The sequence below is a fragment of the Falco biarmicus genome, chromosome 5 (assembly GCF_023638135.1).
Source record: "Falco biarmicus isolate bFalBia1 chromosome 5, bFalBia1.pri, whole genome shotgun sequence".
NCBI lineage: Eukaryota > Metazoa > Chordata > Aves > Falconiformes > Falconidae > Falco > Falco biarmicus.
The window spans coordinates 85522735-85543386 of NC_079292.1; the positions used below are offsets into that span (position 1 = coordinate 85522735).

General features: G+C 41.1%; 1 protein-coding gene across 1 annotated transcript in view; it reads right to left on the reverse strand.

The window, feature by feature from the left end:
- Positions 1-20652, reverse strand: part of NME7 (NME/NM23 family member 7) — a 95006-nt gene that overhangs the window by 50401 nt on the left and 23953 nt on the right. Inside the window, exons 4-7 of the mRNA XM_056341833.1 lie at positions 14790-14900; positions 11032-11082; positions 8373-8580; positions 5027-5132 (exon numbers count right to left, since the gene is read on the reverse strand). Of these exons, the coding sequence (XP_056197808.1) occupies positions 5027-5132; positions 8373-8580; positions 11032-11082; positions 14790-14900 (476 nt within the window). The remainder of the gene's footprint in view (positions 1-5026; positions 5133-8372; positions 8581-11031; positions 11083-14789; positions 14901-20652) is intronic.

Below are 20652 nucleotides of genomic sequence, written 5' to 3' on the forward strand. Positions count from 1 at the left end.
ATTTTTCAAAGGGATTAAGTAAAGACCACATCAAAGAAACTTTAAACCAGTCATAAAATATCAAATTCCAATTCCTACGGTAAACATGACTAAACTGTTACACATAAATACATTAAAATTAATCCCATCCAGTAATCTGCAAGGTGCTATTTCTGCCAACAAAACAGTCGAGTCATAGCTGTCCTCAGGGTGCAAAACTGAAGTTCACCCATTTTGGTGCATTTACAATTTTGGCTTCTAAGCACTACTGCTAATAACTCCAGATGTAATAACATGAGGGGAATTACAAAACCAGAATGTCTAAGTGATTGCAACTGTGAGATTGTATCTGAATTAACTGAAGCTTCAAGGACAAGAAGTGGATTACAGAACACAGATCTACACTAAAACTTTCAAATTATTAAACAATTAAGGCATACAATCCCAGAGCTGTGCTTATTAGTTACCATGCTCCTTGACTAAGGAGGAGGAGGGGGCTAAGAGACACTGAAAAGTGTGGCACATTCTAGAGGGGTCAAACCACACCATGTCTCCCTGACCCACCCCTGCTCAGAACAAGTCCTCATGGAATACCATCAGGTTGCTTTCGCATTCTGCCAGCACCCAAGAAAGAGGAGTTGAACTGCTCCTCCCAGCCCTCTTCAGAGTTAAAATACAATGACTTTGCTTGCTGCTAACTTGCCAGTCAGTCAGGGAAGTGCCTGGCGGCAGATGTTTCTGTCAGGAGAGGGTCAGCAAGGCCAGAGATAAAACCACCAGAGATTTTCCACTGCTCTGTCACTGGATAGGAACCCCACAAACCCTCTATGGCGATCAAAGTCAGTTTCTAAGAACGAACTCTGTCCAAGATTTAACCAGAGTAAACTAGAGATTAGATCCAGCCTTTTGACAGGAAGGTAAACTTGCTGAAAAGCCTCCCAGTTTACAGCTGTGGTTAAAGCAAACCAACTTCCAGGGTGGAAAACCGAAAGATTTTTCCTTCTAAGAATCAGTTATGCAAGGGACTCCAGAGGAAAAAGACACATTGGGAAAAAAGACTGGGAAGCAAAATTCAAATTATGAATTCAGTCAAATGTTTCTGCAGAAATAAAGACTAAAGCTCAAGTACGTAAGTGAAACTTCACGTAATTGTAAATGTTTAATGAGCAGATTATATTCATGGTAATTAGATAATCAAGTTCAAAGCCTCAGCAGCACATAGGAAATAGCAAAAAGGTTTATTTTTAGATACTCAATACTGAAAATTTGTGGAGCACAAACCAAATCTGCAATGCATAAGAGGTTCTGCTGCTTTGACCCATATAAATTCCTCTCCATGCTTCTGCTAAACCACCTTTTCACCACACTGATGGCTGCATGGGATTTCTTGTCCTCTCCAGCTGCTGTGTTTGCACTTAACATTCTCCCCACGCGAAACAGCAGGGTGGACAGCCACAGCTAGAGCCGCTGCTGCTGGGGGTAAACAAGTTGCTTATTTTTAAGACCACGCAGTCTCCTATATGCAATTTTGCCAACAGGGCAGCTCAGTAGTTGCTATAGCACCTACTTCAACTGAGATACAGAAGATGTTGCTAATATAACCAGAATGTCTTGGGTATCACTGAACACAGTTGTTAACAGCCCTTGAAAGGGAGATGAGATGAGCAGAGTTTCCCAGCTCTGTCATGGATCACAGAGCCCAAACAGCCCAAACAGCTCAGCCTTCCTTTCTCAAACATTCTGCCTACAGGTGCGCAACCCATGGGGCCAACCTGCTCCACTGCCATGTCTCTGTTCTCTAATCCCTAAAGCCGGGCTTCTCCCTTCTTGTCTGCCTGTTTCAGACAGGCAGCTGGGAGTTCTGAGCAGATTGTTTGATCCCCCCAAACCCTTTTAGCATGCTATTCCCTGACTCCAAAACAGTCCGAACAGGGAAGAAGGAATGGTGGCATTTCTGTAGACACAGCATATGATGCCACACATCATGCTCAAAACTTTAAAAGCCTAAAAATCCACAGGAAGCAAAGGGTATGTTCCTTCAACTTTCAAACTGGCATTTTAATCATAAAAGAGTAATTTCAGAATTAAGAATTCCAAAAACTGTTGGAAATCTAGTGCACAGCTCTTTACTCTGTTAAGCATGACTCTTCTGTGACTATGGAAAGTGCTTTACAGAAGACCAAGCATACTAAAAAAGAAGTCACTCATTGATATTTTTGTTGTTACTCAAAAAAATTGTCTGAAGAAGAATATGAGAAAGACAAAGGAAGACAGAAGAGAACCGGCTAAGAAAGCCAAATCCTCTTTCCTGCAATGCTCCTGGGCCACTGGGCTGATGTTGGAGAGTTCCTGCAGTCCTTGGAAAGGATGTCTCACCTCAAACTGCAGACTGGAACCAGTCCAGTTGCAATATGAAGCCAAACCAGTGCTCTCAGCCAAAGAGGTAGTCCACCACCCAGACACAGCGACACTTCCTTTCCTTAAACCCATCTCCCTGTCAGAAGCCAGACTTCTGGAAAGTTTTACAAGACCTCCCCAGTCTCATAATCTCTTTAAGAGATGCAGCACCTGTGGTTTTTGAAACATTCAAAATAACATTGGAGAAAAAAGGCAGGAAGAACAGTTTAGTAAGATAAAAGCACAGCCAGTCTCTGAATTCCATCATTCTTTATAATAATTTAAACTTGAGTGCTACTTTTGGCTGGAGTAGAGTTAATTTTCTTCACAGCAGCTAGTATGGGGCTGTGTTTTGGATCTGTGCTGACAACAGTGTTGGTATCACAGGGATGTTTCAGTTACCACCATGCAGTGCTTACACAGAGTCAAGGCCTCTTCTGCTTCCCACCCACCCCGGCAGCGAGCAGGTTGGGGAAGCACAAGAAGCTGGGAGGCGACACGGCTGGGACAGCTGACCCCAACTGCCCAAAGGGATCTCCCACACCATACGAGGCTCAGCATATAAAGCTGGGGGAAGAAGAAGGAAGGGGGAGACATTTGGAGTGATGGCCCTGGTCTTCTCAATAACTGTCACATGTGCTGGAGTCCCTTCCTTGAGGTGGCTCAACACCTGCCTGCCGATGGGAAGCAGTGAATGAATTCCTTGTTTTGCTTTGCTTGCATGCACAGCTTTTGCTTTACTTATTAAACTGTCTTTATCTCAACCCACAAGTTTTCTCACTTCTACCCTTCTAATTTTCTCCCCCATCCCACTGGGGGGAGCGTGTGAGAGATTGTATGGTGCTTAGTTGTTAACTGGAGTTAAACCATGAGAAATCGATAAAACATTTTACTGATTTAGAAAAGAAAATTCAGTTTTGATTTCTTCATTCTGTTGAGAGTAGTAATCAAAGCTGTATGGACAGAGAATGCTCACACAAAGTACACCTTGGCTTTCAAATTTTATTTGCTGTTTGGCAGCTATGGTCTGCCCCTCCAGCCCTTTGGGTGTAAGAAAAATTACTTTTAGTCATTTTTTTAATGTGGCATATATGTGCCACATTTAATAGTGGCATATGAAGCTCAACTTCAGTCCAGTCTTTCTAGTGCTCACACTGCAAGGCTGGGCATGCACTTACATTTTCTGTTTATCTGTACCCGTACCTCTTTCTCTCTCTGTCACCACCCCCATTCTCCTCCAGACACTCACACTCCCAGAGGGCAGTGCAAACAGGCCCAGAATTTGTCCTTTGATGATTCAGAAAAATATTGAGATGTTCAAGAAAACAGAAAAAAAAGTAACAGACAAGGCACTATGAAATCTACAGAAATTAAGAAGATTAAAAGCTGAGAGAACCTGAACTCTCAAAGAGAAAGTCTGAGCCCCTATATATAACAGAAACTATATCTCACGTATAAAAAAGCACAGCCCAAGCCATCCACTTTGCTGTTTTCACAATCAAATGTGAGGACTCCAACAATCCTGCCACAGAAAAGTTTATCTTCTGCACACATTTACTAGGTAAGTTCACAGTCCCAGCTGCTGCCCATATTTCTGTAAAAGGAACATCACTCTGTCTTTGCTGCATGGCAGCCTTATCAGTAGCAGATACCATGTAAGGCCTCAAAGAGATAACAGGCACCTTATCAGCAGTGAGTGCGAGACTCTTTCTTGTGAAAGCCATTTTTTTTCTGCAGGCTCTCCAGACATCCCACTTGAGGTGTGAAAGGCCTGGAAACTGCTACGGCCACTTCTGCTGTTGCCATTTCAGCTGTCCATGGAGAAGCGATTAAAACACTGCAGTGTGCTCTGCATCTGGCTAAGAAAAATCTCAGTGCTCTTACATGGCAATATTTATTCTGCACTCAAAAATACTGTTGCAGTGCCTGAGCCAAAATATTTTACTGCATTCACTGCTCCTACACATGCTCCTGTATCTATGTACAGGACACAAAAGTGAGAATTTTTTTGCATGGTAACAGTTGGGCATTAAACATTTCCAATACTCATATGGTGAGCTCACAGGGCATTCTCCAGCACAGAAAGCATCACAGAGTTCAACAAATGGTTTAAGTCTTTGGCTCACTTTCATACAGTGAACAAGCCTTTTCTACTTTCCATCCCCACTTCATTCAGCAGAACAAGATCCATATCAACACAAATTTCCCTTTGTAAGTAGTTTTAATGTAATGTGTTACTGCATGAGTGGAAGGCCCTGCAATATGGCCACGTGTCCTGCTTTTACTCTGCTGTGAGGATAGTAACCTCCAGCAGATGAGTCTGGTGGGCAGACAGGAGGAAGGACATGGTAAACTGTCATAGTAAGAGTCACCAAATCTCATGTATTTTTTTGTCCTTCTTTCTTTTCACCTTTCCCTTCTTACTCTGAAATTAACAAGTATCCACATGGAAAGCACGTGACCCACTCTTCATGGAACTGAACTGCAGAAGTACTAAAAGTTTATGAAAGGCAATGTATCTGCACACTTTGGCATGTACTATGAAATATGCCCTGTGCTCTTGCACTCATTCTCCCAGAAAAGGGCACAGGAGTGAACATGGATACAAATGAAGCACATAGCTTTCACCTCCACTGTCTGCACTGCTTACCTTCATTAACTGCATGAGGCTTAATAATGCAACAAGTACAATTTGCGAATTTTGCACTGTTGGCTGGTCCACGACCTCCACTGGAGGGAAAGAACAATTCCAGCTCCTGAAAACAATTGTAATTGAATACATTTTAGATTGATCTAGCTGCATACATAAGTTTTTATCATAAATAACATCTGAAGTATTCATAGTCACAGAAGGTAAACCTTAATACCTTTCCCTCTCTGGTAGCATTGCTACAATCATAAAAAAATTATTTGAATATTTCTTCCCCTCTTTTCACTTCTGCACACAATCCATTTCCATTCAGAGCATTCAAAATGCTGCTGCCGCAATCACTTGGTAGAGGTGTTACCAGTTTTCTGAATTCTTTCTCTCTCTTTCCTGAGTATCTTTCCAAAATCCACTCCCATATACATGTATTTTATCTTCCCTCTTTTCACATGGTCTTTTCCACTATATGAGCAAAAATGCAACTACCATCCATTTCTCAGTACGTTTTCTTTCCATATACAAAACTGACCTCTATCCCATTTGTTTATATGTTTTTCCTCTTGTTATAAGCAACTAAACTTTGTCTAAAATTGCTGACTTATCCTCATGCCTTATTGACTGTTGTTTGGGTTTTTTTTTTTAATCTTACTGAATTGAAGCTGATGTACTCAACTGCTCTGATTTCTGGGATGAATCAGAAGAACCTCTTTGCCTCTGATCACTTCTTTTCTTCCCACCATCACTATTCCAGGTATCATATAGCTTGGGTCTTAGATCATACTGGGGTGAGCCTGGCAGCCAGGTTTCCTTCTTCAGTGATATGTTTTCACTGTTCACTGCCAGCTTCATGCTTGTTCCATACCATTTATTCACATATGTTACACCATCTGCCAATTAGCATTAGTCAAATGCTCAAAACAGAAGATTGCATTTCAGACCTATTGGTCAAGTTCAGTAAAAGAATTGATAAATTTGCATTTAAGGGAAATAATAATATCCTGGAAATACTACTACCAAATCTGATTTCTCCCTGTGTAACAGTAGCAATGCTAAAGACCAGTTTCTGAAATTGTCCCATTTAATTTACTAGCTCAATACTTAGCTATATCCCAGCCTTTAGCTCATGGCACTCTGACGATCCCTATAATCTGTGCTTGAACGCTTATACAGCTCAAACTAGTGGATCTTTCAATAGAAGGGAAAATGGCTTTTGTTTTTCTCCTAGCAAAAAAATCCACATTTTAAGTGGGCATATCTGAGATAAAAGGGTTTATTTCCTACATCCTTCTACTGATAAAACGCTGCATGCTTCAAAGACCTTGTCCCACTGTTAATTAATGTTTACTCTAAAAGAAGCAGCCAGGAAAAGGCAGCAAAATATTTACAATATTTAACACTTTGTTTTATCCATTAAAAGACATAAAAGAAAAGTAACTAGGTAATGCTGAAGGACTAGGATAATGAAATGCCAAACTATAACCAAGTGGAGCCTTAATTTTTTTTCCTTTCCCTTTATTCCTAATCTAAAGGAATTCCAAAATCTGGACTGCAGAGAGACACCAGCTTAGAGTATACCAGAGGCATAATTTCATTTGTCATTTAGCCCCCAAAAGAGCGATGCAGTCTTCCATTCTAACTGTTCAGTTTACAACACATTCATTGAATGTGTTGAGACTTCAGTCTTCCTTCAGAAGAGTTCATTTAGGTCCCTTTATCACATATTTCTATCTTTTCAGCAAAGCTTCTGCAAGGTGCAGTCAACTAGTTTCCATGGCAATTGCTATACAGCCATATAACTGGGCCTACTAGAATTAAAATAGGCACAGGGGTATTAAATTTACAATTTTGTTTGATTTATTGAAGATTGGTATCAGTAACACCCCAAAGATGCACGCACCTGCAAAAGTTCAGCAAAATAATCCCGCAGACACAAAAATGCTGCGGATGACTCAGGCCTTCAAACAGCATTTCAAAAATAATGACATGTAAAAAGAACAACAAACTTAAGCCAAAGCACATACTTATGCTTCTAATCAACATTTTATGCGAACAGATATGCTTTCCCACACTCAGTTCAAAAGCTGTCACAGTTGTCGTGGCAGTATGCAGGAACAAAGGGAAATTTTCACCCTCATATATGAGGATATCTAGCTATTTAACCAGAACTACAATGATGTTTCTCATTATAATTCTCCTTCATCAGAAAAGATCAATTTCCAAACTCTTCCTAACTCTGTACCGTCTTCATCCAGTCTGCCAGCAGAAGTAGTACTTCAGGTCCAGCATATGATTTCTCGTCAAAACTAGAGGCACAGGGAGAGGATCCAGCAGCTCAGGCACGCGGCAGATCAGGGAGATGAGTGCTTGACCACCAGAAAACCACGCACACTTTGCAAGTAGCTTGCTATGCCACACAGCCTAACGGCCAGCTCAAAGAAGAGGCTGGCCAGCCCTGCCCTCACCACCAGGGTATAATCATGTCTACATATATTTTCTAGGATACAGTACTTGGCAGTTTATTAGGTATTCCAGGGCAGGTCTCCCTCCAGCTGTTCCAATTTAAAGAGAGGAAAGACCAGGATCAAGGAAGCAACAACTGGTATCTTTTTTCTTGCTGTCTAGAGCTAAGATCCCACAGCACAATACCAATCAATCATGAGGTAATCTTTATTCTTGCCATCATTTATCAGCACATTTACCCCACAACAATACCCCACAACGCAAATAGTCACCTCAATTCTGTAGAAATGCTGGTAATATCTATCACCCAGTCCCAGGGCTTTTTCTTAGCACTACACCAAGGAAAGGCACACTACAAACAAAGCAAAAGAGAACCAAACTCCTCAAAGCCAAGCCCACTGTACTACCTCTTAAACCACAAAGCATTACAAAGTGGCCTGTTTTCATAATTATTCGTTCTGAATAATAACAGCAGAGGAAAGCAGGCTCCAGGCAGAGGACTAGCAAGGACTGTAGAGGAGAAGAGATAAGTGAAATGCAGGGGGGCACAAAAGGATTTAATTGTTTAATCCCTTTGTTTTTATGACCAACATTGGTAGGCTACAGGTAGATTACACAGACTATGCAATTATCTCAATGCTTGTGATGTACAGAAGACATTAAAAATGACCAGGCATGCTCTCTTGATCAAAGCGCCCAAGGCTCCCCTTTGTGACAGAGATAAACAAGATTTCTGTTTTCAGTTTATTTTTCCATTGTAAAAACGATCTATGAAGAATACCTCAAGTAGTTCTGAACTCAAGCAGGGAAAAATATGAGGAATTTCTGACCCAGCTGTTACCAGATAAAGTAAAAATAAACTTCAGTCAACAAACAGTCAAAAACTTACTTGAGCAGCTGAAGCTACCGAATCTGGGCCATGAGCTGCATTTCTTAGGCCATCGTGTCCAAAGTTCACTCTAATGCTGTCTGGTGCATCACTCTGAGCCACTGCAGAGTTTGCTGGCCCCAGTAATGTTTTCCATTTACAAACTGCATCATCTCCTAAGATTTCCATAGCAACAATGGGACCACTCGTTATAAACTGGAGAAGCTCACTGCAAAACGGAAACAGCACATGGTGATCAACACTACAAATAAAAATCAACAAATACATATGATCCAGTGGAGATGCTCAGAACTCAACTCGGCAAGGCCTTGAGCAACCTGATCTAACTTCGAAGTTGGCTCTGTTTTGACTAGGAGGTTGGACTAGGTCACGTGCAGACGTTCCCTTCTTATTATGGTTGCAGAAAAAGAACCAGATAATAAAAACTCACTCAAGCTACTGTGTTGTATGTTAAAATTTCAAACTAATTTTTAAAAGATCAGTACTGGAAACAGGATGAGACCCTGCTAACCATTTTTCTGACAGGAATGATTCCTAAGAATGTCTCTTCTGCATAGCAGGATTTCAGGATTGTCCACAGATGACCTGTGTGTGCTCCCCATTGACACAACTTCAGCACTGCTGTCAGGATGGATTTCTCCACTGCCCCGTGGATCTCTCCCGTGGATTTTGCCCAGCCAAAATCCAAAGTAGCAGAGAAGGGAGAAGCAAGATTTGGAAAGTTTGCAGGGGAGAGGGGATGTAACCACCAAGTGACTTACCACATCCTGGCATAGGCAGAACTCAACTGATTTTAATGGGATGAATCTGAGTAAGGAGAAAAGACTGTCAGGAGCAGCCTGCCTCCTGTCCTGACCACTTCAATCGCTCGGAAAACAATGACCCAAAACTGGGAACCCAAAAGTTCTATTTAAAAACTAAACAAAACAACATCACTATACTTCTGTATCTTTACAGAACATGTATACAAACAAGCCTGCCTTTTCACTGTGTAGTCTGGACAGAACCAACAAAGGAAAAAGTTGACTCAATACTTTTTGTACTTCTTTCTTTAAAAAAAAACTTTACGCAATTATAATTGTGGATGTGTATGCTTCTCCAGCCACCTTGCTCCTAATGATCATTTACACAATGATCAATGGACAAGAAGAGAAGAGAAATCCTACTAGCTTTTAGCTAAAGGAACAATATTAAAATTATGAAAAGTTACATAAAGAAACTACGTAGGGAGAAGCTATTGGAACTTAGGTTCTGTTGGTCAGAGACTGCTTCTTTAGAATACAGTTAAATGGCTTACACATACCTATACCCAAGAAAAAAGGAATTTCTACAACACTGCTTACTGTGCAGACTATTCCTGAATCTTAAATACATTTTAAAAAATAAATTCTTTAATAAGAAAAACATTCTTCTCCAAAAAAGTAGAATTGCTATTTTTCCCTACTATTCAGTAGACTTACGTTGACTAATGAATTTGCAAACTAAATTTGAACTTAAAGGCTAGTATTACAATGCTAAATATCAATGAGTCAGAGATTTTACCTTTCACTGCCTTGAAGATTCTTGTTCTATTTGGTTTGTAATGCTTCATAACTATTTGCTTCTAATTTAGAGAAAAATCCCATACAGAAGGTGGGGCCAATAGGACTGTAGGATGTGAGACAGGCACATCACAATGGACAAAAGCTACAGTTCCTCAGACAATTACCATTGGTGTAGATAGACATCTGTGAAATAACACTACAGGTAAAATTCTTGCTTATTTATCAACATAATCAAGCAGGCTTACTCAGCAAAGAAAAGGCAATTCTAAATCATCCTCTGATCTCCGTGGCCAGACATAGCCTGGGGCCACGTCTCCGTGAAAGGCTTCAGTTTGGACCCACAATAAATCAGTTGCTGTTGCAGGAGAGCAGCTGGCAGATCCTAATACTCAAGCACTTTGTGACAGTACTAAAAACAGGTCTTTCAACCAAGTCAGTGCAAACTGAAGTTCCAACATGGCTGAAAAATACAAGGGAGATCTGCACCCTCTTCCTAAAAGAGGCAGACCACCAAATCCAGAGGGAGGAAAAGTAAGTTGTTTGTTGACATCTTCAGACAAAGTAGAAATGACACTACCTGTGGGTCATAACCATCAATCTGGTCAGTTACAGAAAGACAAAAGTTTTTCATGTTAGGTGGAGCAATCCAGCATCAGGGAAGTTTGACAATTTGCCCAAGGGTAGCAGTACAGTAAACAACTGCTCCATGCAGTATCCTTTCAGTTACTTAGGATTTGGGGTACTTGCTACCAAATCAATTCTCACAACTAAGTGTTCCCCCCTAATTCTCACTACCTGCAAGCTCCACCCTGATCCTGAAGATGCTCCTTCCCTTGGCTTTGAAGTTTCACCTTACTAGGAGCATTTTCACTTCAGAAAGACCAAAGAAATTGCCCTGATATCATCAGGCTGTAAAGAGTGCAAGTTAAAACCCTGAAGAGCTGCAATAAAGATCTGTCCCTGGAGAAAGACGAACAGGGTGCATACTGTGCAAAGGGCTCCACACAGCTAAGTTCTGATTTTCCCATGGTCCTGCAGTACCAAATATGGTAAATAAATGCTGTGCATTCAATAAATAAGTTTATTACATGTCAAGCTGAAATTGATATACCTACTTATAAAAAGGTTTTGATTGATGGTCTACATAAAAGTCAGCTGCTTCTTTTCTGGAAAAGCAAAAAGACATAGATATAAATATATAGGTATACATACGTATATATACAAAACTCTCCTGAAAACCACAAACCATCATTCATCAACATGATTCTACAGGTAATGTCTTCCCAAGCTGGACAGCTTGTGGGGTGTTCATGACCAATAACAGAAACTACATTTAACTTTCTGTCATATTTTGTGTGGTTACATGCGTAACTTGTAGCTGGACTCCTCCTTAGGCTCCTGCTCTGGGAAGGAGGTAATTACTGAAACCTGTAGGTAGCATGGACTTTCAGGGTCATTGATGGTCCCCACGTTCTCAAGCTGAGAAATAAATGTAGCAGTCACCTTCTTGCTGAGCCATTCACTGTTACACTGTTTTCATCCTTCATCTCAGTTTGAGTGTGTATACTGGTTAATGAAGTTTGGTTTAAAAGCATAAACGAACAATTTATCTGCTTCACTGGGACTTATTTCCTTATCAAGGCTTATGTTTGATTAAACTGGTGCACAACAGAATATTGCATAACCTGGTTTCTATTCAGTATCCTCAAATGTTTCGAGTCACACAGGCACCACAATGCCCTCCAAATTAAAACTTGCTTTCTTCCACACTTTCCCACTTGAAAACTCAATTTGGTCTTGCACTTTCCCTCGGGGAACACAGCAGTTACTATACACTGCTTTCTCCCAAAGCAATGGGATTTCTGCAATGAGGGGGACTCCTTACATTGCCAGGCAAATAAAAGCCACCAGGCATACACAGCATGTCTGTACCACAGCTGTTACTTAACCTTTACTCAACGACTGGAAGCAAAAAGACAGCCTTTTCAGACAGGGCGGTGGCCCTCTCCAAGCTCTGCATTGCTAAAGCCACGCTGCTAGCAGCACAGGGCTCAGCAACCCAGCTAGACCAGTTCCAGGGACCATGGTGCAGACTCACCATCCACCCACTGGTAGGTATACCATTCTGTGGGCTTTTCACCTCCTGCAGCCAGTCAACCCACTCTCTGCTTTTTCTCAGGCTGCTTCTCATGTGTAACTTTTGCTGACTGCACTGCTTTTTCTGCACGGCAACAACTAGAAAAATCCATGGAGATTTTCAAGCCTATCCCTGTTAATTTGCAGCTTTGAAATTCCAGTTCAGAAGCGCAGGCTTGATCCTGGCTTGCTCCAAATCCTGGTGTGTACCACTTTCTGAAGCTGGAATTTGTAGAGAACAAGCTCTTCAGGATGACTGACAGGTGAAAGGAAGCAATATAGCTCACCCCAGTCTGGCTACAAAGTTTATAATCAAAGCAGAGCTGCAGGGAGACTAAAAGATTCCCACAAGGAAAAGTGTTTTTACCTGCAGAAAGCCTTCTGATTTTTTCTGGTCTCCATAATTCTGCTCACTTTGAGCAGCTCTCTTTACTGAAAGAAATTACCTGCATGTTTTTTAAATTACAGATTCCAAGAATGAACAAAGGCACAGTTCTGTCCTCTGCAATGGAAGTTTTCACATCTCTCTTCTATTTGCAGTCCAGATGTAAGCCAAATACTGCCAGAGGAAAGCAATAACCTCAAGAAGAACCTCAGAAGAATTTAATTTTTCTAAGCTTGACAAATATTTGAGCAGTCACAGCTTTCTCCAGCTTTTTTTATCAAAATGACCATCTGCTCATTGGAACTGAATAATTCCTGGTTTGTTGCTTTCAGTCCAGTGTAAGTATGAGCCATTCAAAATTCAAAAGATTTTCATTGACCATACAGCTAATATGCTTTCCCTCCATTTCATAATGAAGGGAAAAACATGATTTAAAAAATCATCCTAGTCACAGGAACTCTTGCAATCTCAAGCTTCAAACCGACACTCTACAAACAGCCTTAAGTTTTTGCTTACAATTCACTATCTCATCAGAAAATCCTGTTGTGAAACTAATTCACCAAATAATTCTGAAAAGCAATTATGAAAAAGGTATGCAAACAGATTAAGTATTGTAATTTCTGAATGCAAATATTTGAGGGATGCATTTCTGAGGTAAATTGAGCTCTACTATTCAGTTAAGAATTCCTATTGCAATAAATATAAAACTGCAGTTGTGCTGTACAACTTAGTTCCTCTTTCATTGCAACTTTCTCATTAGTTCTCTGCTTTTAAAGAATGGAAAACAGTGTTCATCTGGGAATAACAAACTGAACTGATATAAGATTAAATGAAGAGACTAGAGAGCTAACCTATCAAAGCAGGTGCCTGCCCTCACTTCTGTATCTTGGCTACAATTTTACAGAAGGCATGAATCTACTGAACAGTGACTGCCAGACAAATGTCAGTAATAATGCCTTTAAGGGAAGCAGTAGATGATGATGCTGGTTTGAACACGTGTGCCTGCAGAGATCTAAGGGTAGAAGATGTTGGCAAAGCCATATTTCTATCATTTTAAAATGGCACAGTCCCAAGAAACAGATTATATAGTATGCAGAGAAACCACAAATATTCAATACATGATTTTAAATATATTCAGTATCACAGTGCAATCTTGTGCTTATTAATAATTATTTTCAATTATACAAGACACGCAGCAATTTTTATGTAATAATATGCAACAAAAGTTCAAATCTCAAAGCTTCTTCCCTTCAGTGCGAGTCAACTCTAAAGTAGTATGTGACTTGGCCCAACAGTTCTTCAAGTTCTCAGACAGACACTGAAATAAAGAACCACCCAACCAAACACTTCAGGATCAAATCTATCAGACTACAGGGCAGCAAGCCAAAAAAAGCTGGCTTGAAAGATGTTGTGAATTATAAATCAGCATTAGAAACCTGAGTGAACTCACGAACTGGAGTTGTTTGAGGGAGCAACTGGGACGGGTATCATTAAACACTGCAGCAGATGAATGCACAGACGAGAGGAAGAAGTCACATAGTTGTTTTACAATATGTCAGAAAGCCAAAAAGGTTTTGAGGTAGGGAAAAATTGTTCTTGACCTCACACAGAAACCATAAGAACACATAAAAATAGTAATATGTAGACAGATAGCTTTTCTTTTCAAAGACATTTCTATATGAACAGGTTTGGCAAAGCAGCAATGGAGAAATAGTGCAGTAACTTTGAGGGGAGTCTTCTAGAGTAAATTAATTGTTTTCTTTCCTCTGCAGCATCATGCCTTTATTTAAAATCTTGTGGCTCGTAAGTGGAGAACAGTAAAGGCTGGGGGAGATTAGGAAGATGCATGAGTAAAACCTGTCCAACCCTGCAACAACATCAGATCACTTGCTTTGGCTGGGCCTTCCAGTGATTAAAAAGCAAACAAGTTTGGGTTCCGAGAGCACAGATTAAGAAAACAGGTTTACTGAGGGCAAACAAATCAACTACTTTAAAGGCAACACTGTTACAGTCAGCAATATAGTTTGTATCAGGAAGCTATGAGATGAAAACATAAAGGCATGTCAGTAGTAAACACTTCTGAATTGCTAAAGGTATGGTAGTCACCTTGAATTCATACAGAGACATTAGATTATAATCACCCGTACTCATTTGCACAGAACTTTTTAATACTTAGCTTAATTCTCTACATGCTTTCAGAAACCTACATGATTATGAAACTGATGAGTCTTCCCTATATTACTCACTGGAATGGATTTGATGTGTGGAACAACACGGGATAGCTTTAGAGAATGTTCTTGACTGCAAAAATAACATTCAGATACAACAGAGCTAACCTTAAAAATTCCTTACCTTGAAAGCACCATCATTTTGGCCTTAGTTATTGTAAATCCTTCATTAATAATGATATCAATTAATTCTCCAATCTTGGGCACTGCATCAGGTTTAATCAAAGCCAGAGTTCTGGGGAAACAAAAAAAAAAAGTAGAGAGATACAGCCAACACTACTTTCCTTAGAGGATTGGGCATGCATGTTGAGTTTATATTCAGACAAAAAACCATCACATCAAAGAGAGAAATTCTGCCACAGTCAAACATCCAAATCCCAGTGTCTCATCAATTTCCATGCTGGTCTTGAATGCCTGCACAAGACATTATTCTGATAAGAACGAGCTTTGCACATTACAATTTCCTCAGTTTCTAACCCAATTCAGCCCGCAGTGTTCCACCAGCAGTCATTATTCACTGGCTTCTCCCTTCACTCTCAAAGCAAATAATTTGACCACTTCTTCCTCAGCTAGTGTATATCTCTACAGCTCCTCACTCACTGCTCTGGGTTATAACACAACTGATTTGTCAATGTCTCCCTATGCTTGCTCAGTTCCTTTTTTTCCTAAGGTTCATCATTATATACATAAAAATGAAGCTGTTAAAATTCCCTATTTAGAAATACTACTTAAACACGTGCCTCTTCCACAAAAGTCAAAATGAAATAATTGTTTTATTATTACTTTTAAAATACTTGGGGGCCTCAGTGAGAAGAAAGTCCTTGCGCTTGGTATAGTACAAACACTTTATGGTATACAATTTGCATGCCAAATAGCTGACATTGTTAATAGACACAATAAAAGGTTGGCAGAGGAGGTATTATGTCTCTTATACTGACAGCTATATTCTAAGTGAGACCAATCCAAAAATCTCTACACTCTTCCCCACATCTTTGTTTCTAACTACATCCTGTCTTCTCAATAATTATCTTTTTATACTGCACATCCCCAAGGCCAGGACTGTTTTATTAGTAGGCTTTGCATAGCACCAAGTACACCATCAGCACTAAACGTATTATTAATCAAAAATAACAAGCACAAAAAGGTCTGTAAAATGGCATTTTCTATTTGCATTCATCTTGTGGTGAGTCAACTTCAAATTTGCTCAGCTTACAAATCAACAGAATTATTCAACCCTGTATCTCAGAAACTCCACGTCTCTGACAAACCTAAAGAGCTCTTTCCATCTTTTACACTGTTTCCAATAATGAAGGCTACCCAAGATAGAATTTTTTATTGCACTACTTCCCTAAATGAAGGGCAAATAATTGCAAAATTCTCATTTTATATACTAGCAGAGCATGGAAAGCAGCCTGTAGGTTAGCAGAGATATATTCTAGCCAGGGCAAATATGCTCAGGTTACAGGAGATGGATGAACTTCCACTACATTTACTTTGAACCTTAAGTGACCCCAGATTGACAGACGCTTTGGGAACAGACAGACTATCTATTTCACAGCAAATCTAAAGGAAGGGAGGTGTTGGGACCAGGAAATGTAAAGAGGAAGATTTGAACATATGTGACATTTCATCTGAAACTAAGGGAGAAACATAGATGGCCTTCAGAGCTCAGAAACAGATTTACTCAAATGTCAGGAAGCTCATATACACAGGCCAGCTTAGGCCTAGATCCATTGGGAAATATGACAAAAAGACTGATGGACTAAGGGTGTAGCCAGAAACTGCATGAGAGTAGTCAACCAAGCCTATGCTTCAGTCCACTGCAGTGCAAACTGAAGTTGATTGAGCTCTATCTTCAGATCAGGAAAGGCTGACCTCTGGCCAACATTCACAGTGTTTGCCACATACTCCATGCAGCCTATGACCCACAGCCTCTTCCCCTCTTCCCCAAGGATTTCACAGCTCCACCTCATTTTGTGATTATTATTTATCATATGACAGGGTGTGCCATGTGCATCAAGGCACATGAGGGGGAGCAGCCACGTGCTTGACCACTGACATGTACCCACCTTGTCACACAATGCATGACCTGCATCCTGGCATAAGAGGTCCTCAACTGTCATTTACCATGAACAGTAAGGATCAAACCACTGGAATGAGATCTCCAGTGCCGTTTGCATTTCCTTGGGGAATACTTTTTTGAATCTATGTAATTACACAGGCTACTTGAAGCAGACCACTAATGCTAGAAATGTTGTCCCTTACTCTTCTAATTTCAAGCTTTCTAGTAAAACTGTAATTCCTACCAACATGTGATGAAATACTGCATTGCGAAGCAATTTATCCAAAAGACACTAATACAAATGTACAAATACAATGAGCAACTCTTATAGCATCATTTCTGTAACATCGATATATAAACTTTAACATTTCAGTGTTAGCTTCTCAGAGGTATGCAGGATAAGAAAAGTATAATTCAGGATGCTGAAGACTTTCTGAAATTGCATTTTGATTCATGTGCTCCATTTTTAGTTTTAATGAGGATTATGTTTTTTGTGGTTTGACACGATACAGTCTGCAAAGTACATTTTGAAATGGTTTTATGTCTAGGAACAAAGGAGAATATGAAAATTAAGCTCATTTGCTTACATTTTCAGAGGGACTGTACAACAGTACTGCAATGAATACTGAAACAATACAAGATGGGAACTGATCAAAGGAGCGGTGCACAAACTATGCTGTGGCTATGCTTTTGAAATCTACTTACTTCTAATAATAGGACTGTTGCATGTACAGCAGCTTATGTCTTGCAGGGGAAGAAACACCGATTATATCAATGACCAGAAGCCTAAGAATACCATACCCTAATCAAAAAAGAATTCAAGTATTTCTGGTTGAGACACAAGCATTCTATTACCATTTTCAAAACCAGTGACACTGACCAACTTTTAAGTATAGCCTATTTAGACTGGACAACCTAGTCAGACAAATGTTTCCCTTAGGTTACAATCACCCAGGATCATAAATGAAAGACTAGTGACACAGAAATCCATCTCATGCCAGTGATTCCTTAAGTGGTACACTCTTAAGTAAGCACATGCTTACTTTACCATTTAGTCACTGTGACAGTTTCCTTATGATACGCTGGGAGGGGAGGAGGGAAGAACTCTCAAATATGGCTGTCTCTAAAAATTGACCCAAGACTTAAGAAAAGTATGTGTAGAAAATGGAACTCCATAGAAATGTCTTAGTAATTTTAGCCTAATTCTAGAAAGGGCTTGTGCAAATCTAGCCTCTTTTTACACATCTATTTTGTACCTCATGTATCTAGAGTCACATCCACTTGTTTTACTGACAAAAACAAAGATCCCTAATTCAAAACATCCAAGATTTTTTATATACATTTCTCAGTCTTCCTCAGAGGCCTTTGCTGAGCCTGTCTGCATACATATTCAGTGACCAAAGAATGTATTTCCAAAGTGAAACTGAACTGCTGATAGTCCTGTGCTGATAGCACAAAGGCAAGAAAAAGACGGAGAAACATTCTGCCCTGTACAGCATCCTTATATTATTATTAATAGAATCCCAACAACAGATTATTTTAGGAATTATCACAGTAAGATTTCTGCAATATGTATCTATTAAACTAATAACTGCTGTAAAACCTGCTAGGAAGAGGCCAAAAAGACAAATACCTCATCTGCAACTGTTTTGCCCAAGGACTCTTCTAATATGACCCTGTTTACCCAGTGAAAGCTTCTGTGAAGAAACTGTATTTGGAGGATCTCTTGCCTGTTTAAGACACCTTTCACTGTGTTCCTTTCTATTCTGAATATTCTGAATATGCAACACCACTTGCATATCTATGTTATCTTTGAGCTGACATTCCTAAAATGTTTTCCAAACAGCTGATGTCATAAATTCCCTTCCTTCCTTTTGTAGAGCAGCACAAAAATTCACCCCCTCCCAAGACCACATCGTTAACACAACCATGGTGCTGCTCTATAGACAGCAGCTATGGTTACAAGAAGGAGAAAATGTAATTTTATCATACACTGCCTTTTCTTGGTATAACTGCATCAGCACCAAGGCTTATGCTAGCTTAGGCAGAGCATGAAATACACAACTATAAAAAGTTCAATTGATACAAACCCCATAACCAAGACAGATGTAATCCAACCAAGGCTCCACTGAGGAACGGAGAGAAACAGCCACAGATACAGAAGCCATGCTCTGCTGTTCTCCACTTCTTTTGCTACTCTTCCACCACGCCCAACCCTACCTTGGAGAAGAAGTACCAGGAGCACTACTTCTGAAAAGATTCTGGCAGTTATTTCCACAGCAACACTTTCATGAGGTTAAGATAAAGATGTGTGCTAAAGCTTGCAACTCTTCCAGTATGTCTGGTTATGCATTCTCCAAAAAAACTTGAAAATAAGCCCAGTTAGCAGGAGGGAGCAAGGAAGTAGATGAATAGGACTCACTAAGACATCATACCTAAGAAAATATTCTGTGTTCTTTTCAAAAAAAGCAAAGTAAATTATCAAAATTTATTCATCTGCAAATTCAGAGATTACCTGCACTGCAGTCAATACAGAATTAAATTCACACAGAATGACAGAACGGTCAGGGCTGGAATACACCTCTGGAGATCATCTAGTCCAGCCCCCTGATAAAGCAGGGTCACCTACAGCAGGTTGCACAGAATCACATCCAGGCAGGTTTTGAATGTCTCCAGAGAAGGAGACTCCACAGCCTCTCCGGGCAGCCTGTTCCGTGCTCTGTCACCCTCAAAGTAAAGTTCTTCCTCATATGCAGATGGAACTTCTTGTGGTTTAGTTTGTGCCCGTTGCTCCTTCTGTCACTAGGCACTACTGAAAGTGGCCTGGCCCCATCCTCTTGACACTCACCTGCAGGTCCAAGTATTTGTAGACATTGGGAAGATCCCCTCTGTCATTTCTTTGCCAGGCTGAACAGGCCCAGCGATCTCAGCCTTTCCTCCCAAGGGAGATGCTCCAGTCCCCTAAGTCAGCTTTGTAGCCCTCCGCTGGACCCTCTCCAGTAGTTCCCTGTCTCTCTCGAACTGGGGAGCCCAGCGCTGGACACGGCACTCCAGATGCAGCCTCACCAGGGCAGAGCAGAGGGGCAGGATCACCTGCCCTGACCTGCTGGCCACGTTCCTCCTAACGCACCCTGGGATCCCATTGCCCTCCCTGGCCACCAGGACACACTGCTGGGCCATGGGCAACTTGCTGCCCACCAGGACTCCCAGGTCCTTCTCTGCAGAGCCGCCCCCCAGCAGGCCAGCCCCAGCCTGTCCTGGTGCGTGGGGTTGTTTCCCCCCAGGGGCAGGACCTCTGTTGAGCTTCATCAGGTTCCTCTGTGCCCAGCCCTCCAGCCTGCCCAGGTCCCACTGAAGGCAGCGCAGCCTCCTGGTGTGTCAGCCACTCCTCCCAGCTTGGCATCATCTGCAAACTTGCTGAGGGTGCGCCCAGTCCCTTCATCCAGGACACTGATGAAGAAGTTGAACAGGACTGGACCCAGTACTGACCCCTGGGGAACACCAGTAGCTACCGGCCCCCAGCCAGACTGCACTGTTGATCACAACCCTCTGAGCTCTGCCATTCAGCCAGTTCTCAGCCCACCTCACCATCTGCTCATCTACCCCACGCTGCCTGCGCTTACCTGTGGGGGTGTTACGGGAGACAGTGTCAGAAGCCTCACTGAGGTCATGGTATACAACATCCACTGCTCTCTCCTCATCTACCCAGCCAGTCACTCCATCATAGAAGGCTATCAGGTTGGTCAAGCGTGATTTCCCCTTGGTGAATCCATGTTGACTACTCCTGATAACCTTCTTGTCCTCCACATGCTTAGAGATGACCTCCAGGATGAGCTGTTCCATCACCTTTCCAGGGATGGAGGTGAGGCTGACTGGCCTGTAGTTTCCTGGGTCCTTCTTGCTGTTTTTGAAGACTGGAGTAACA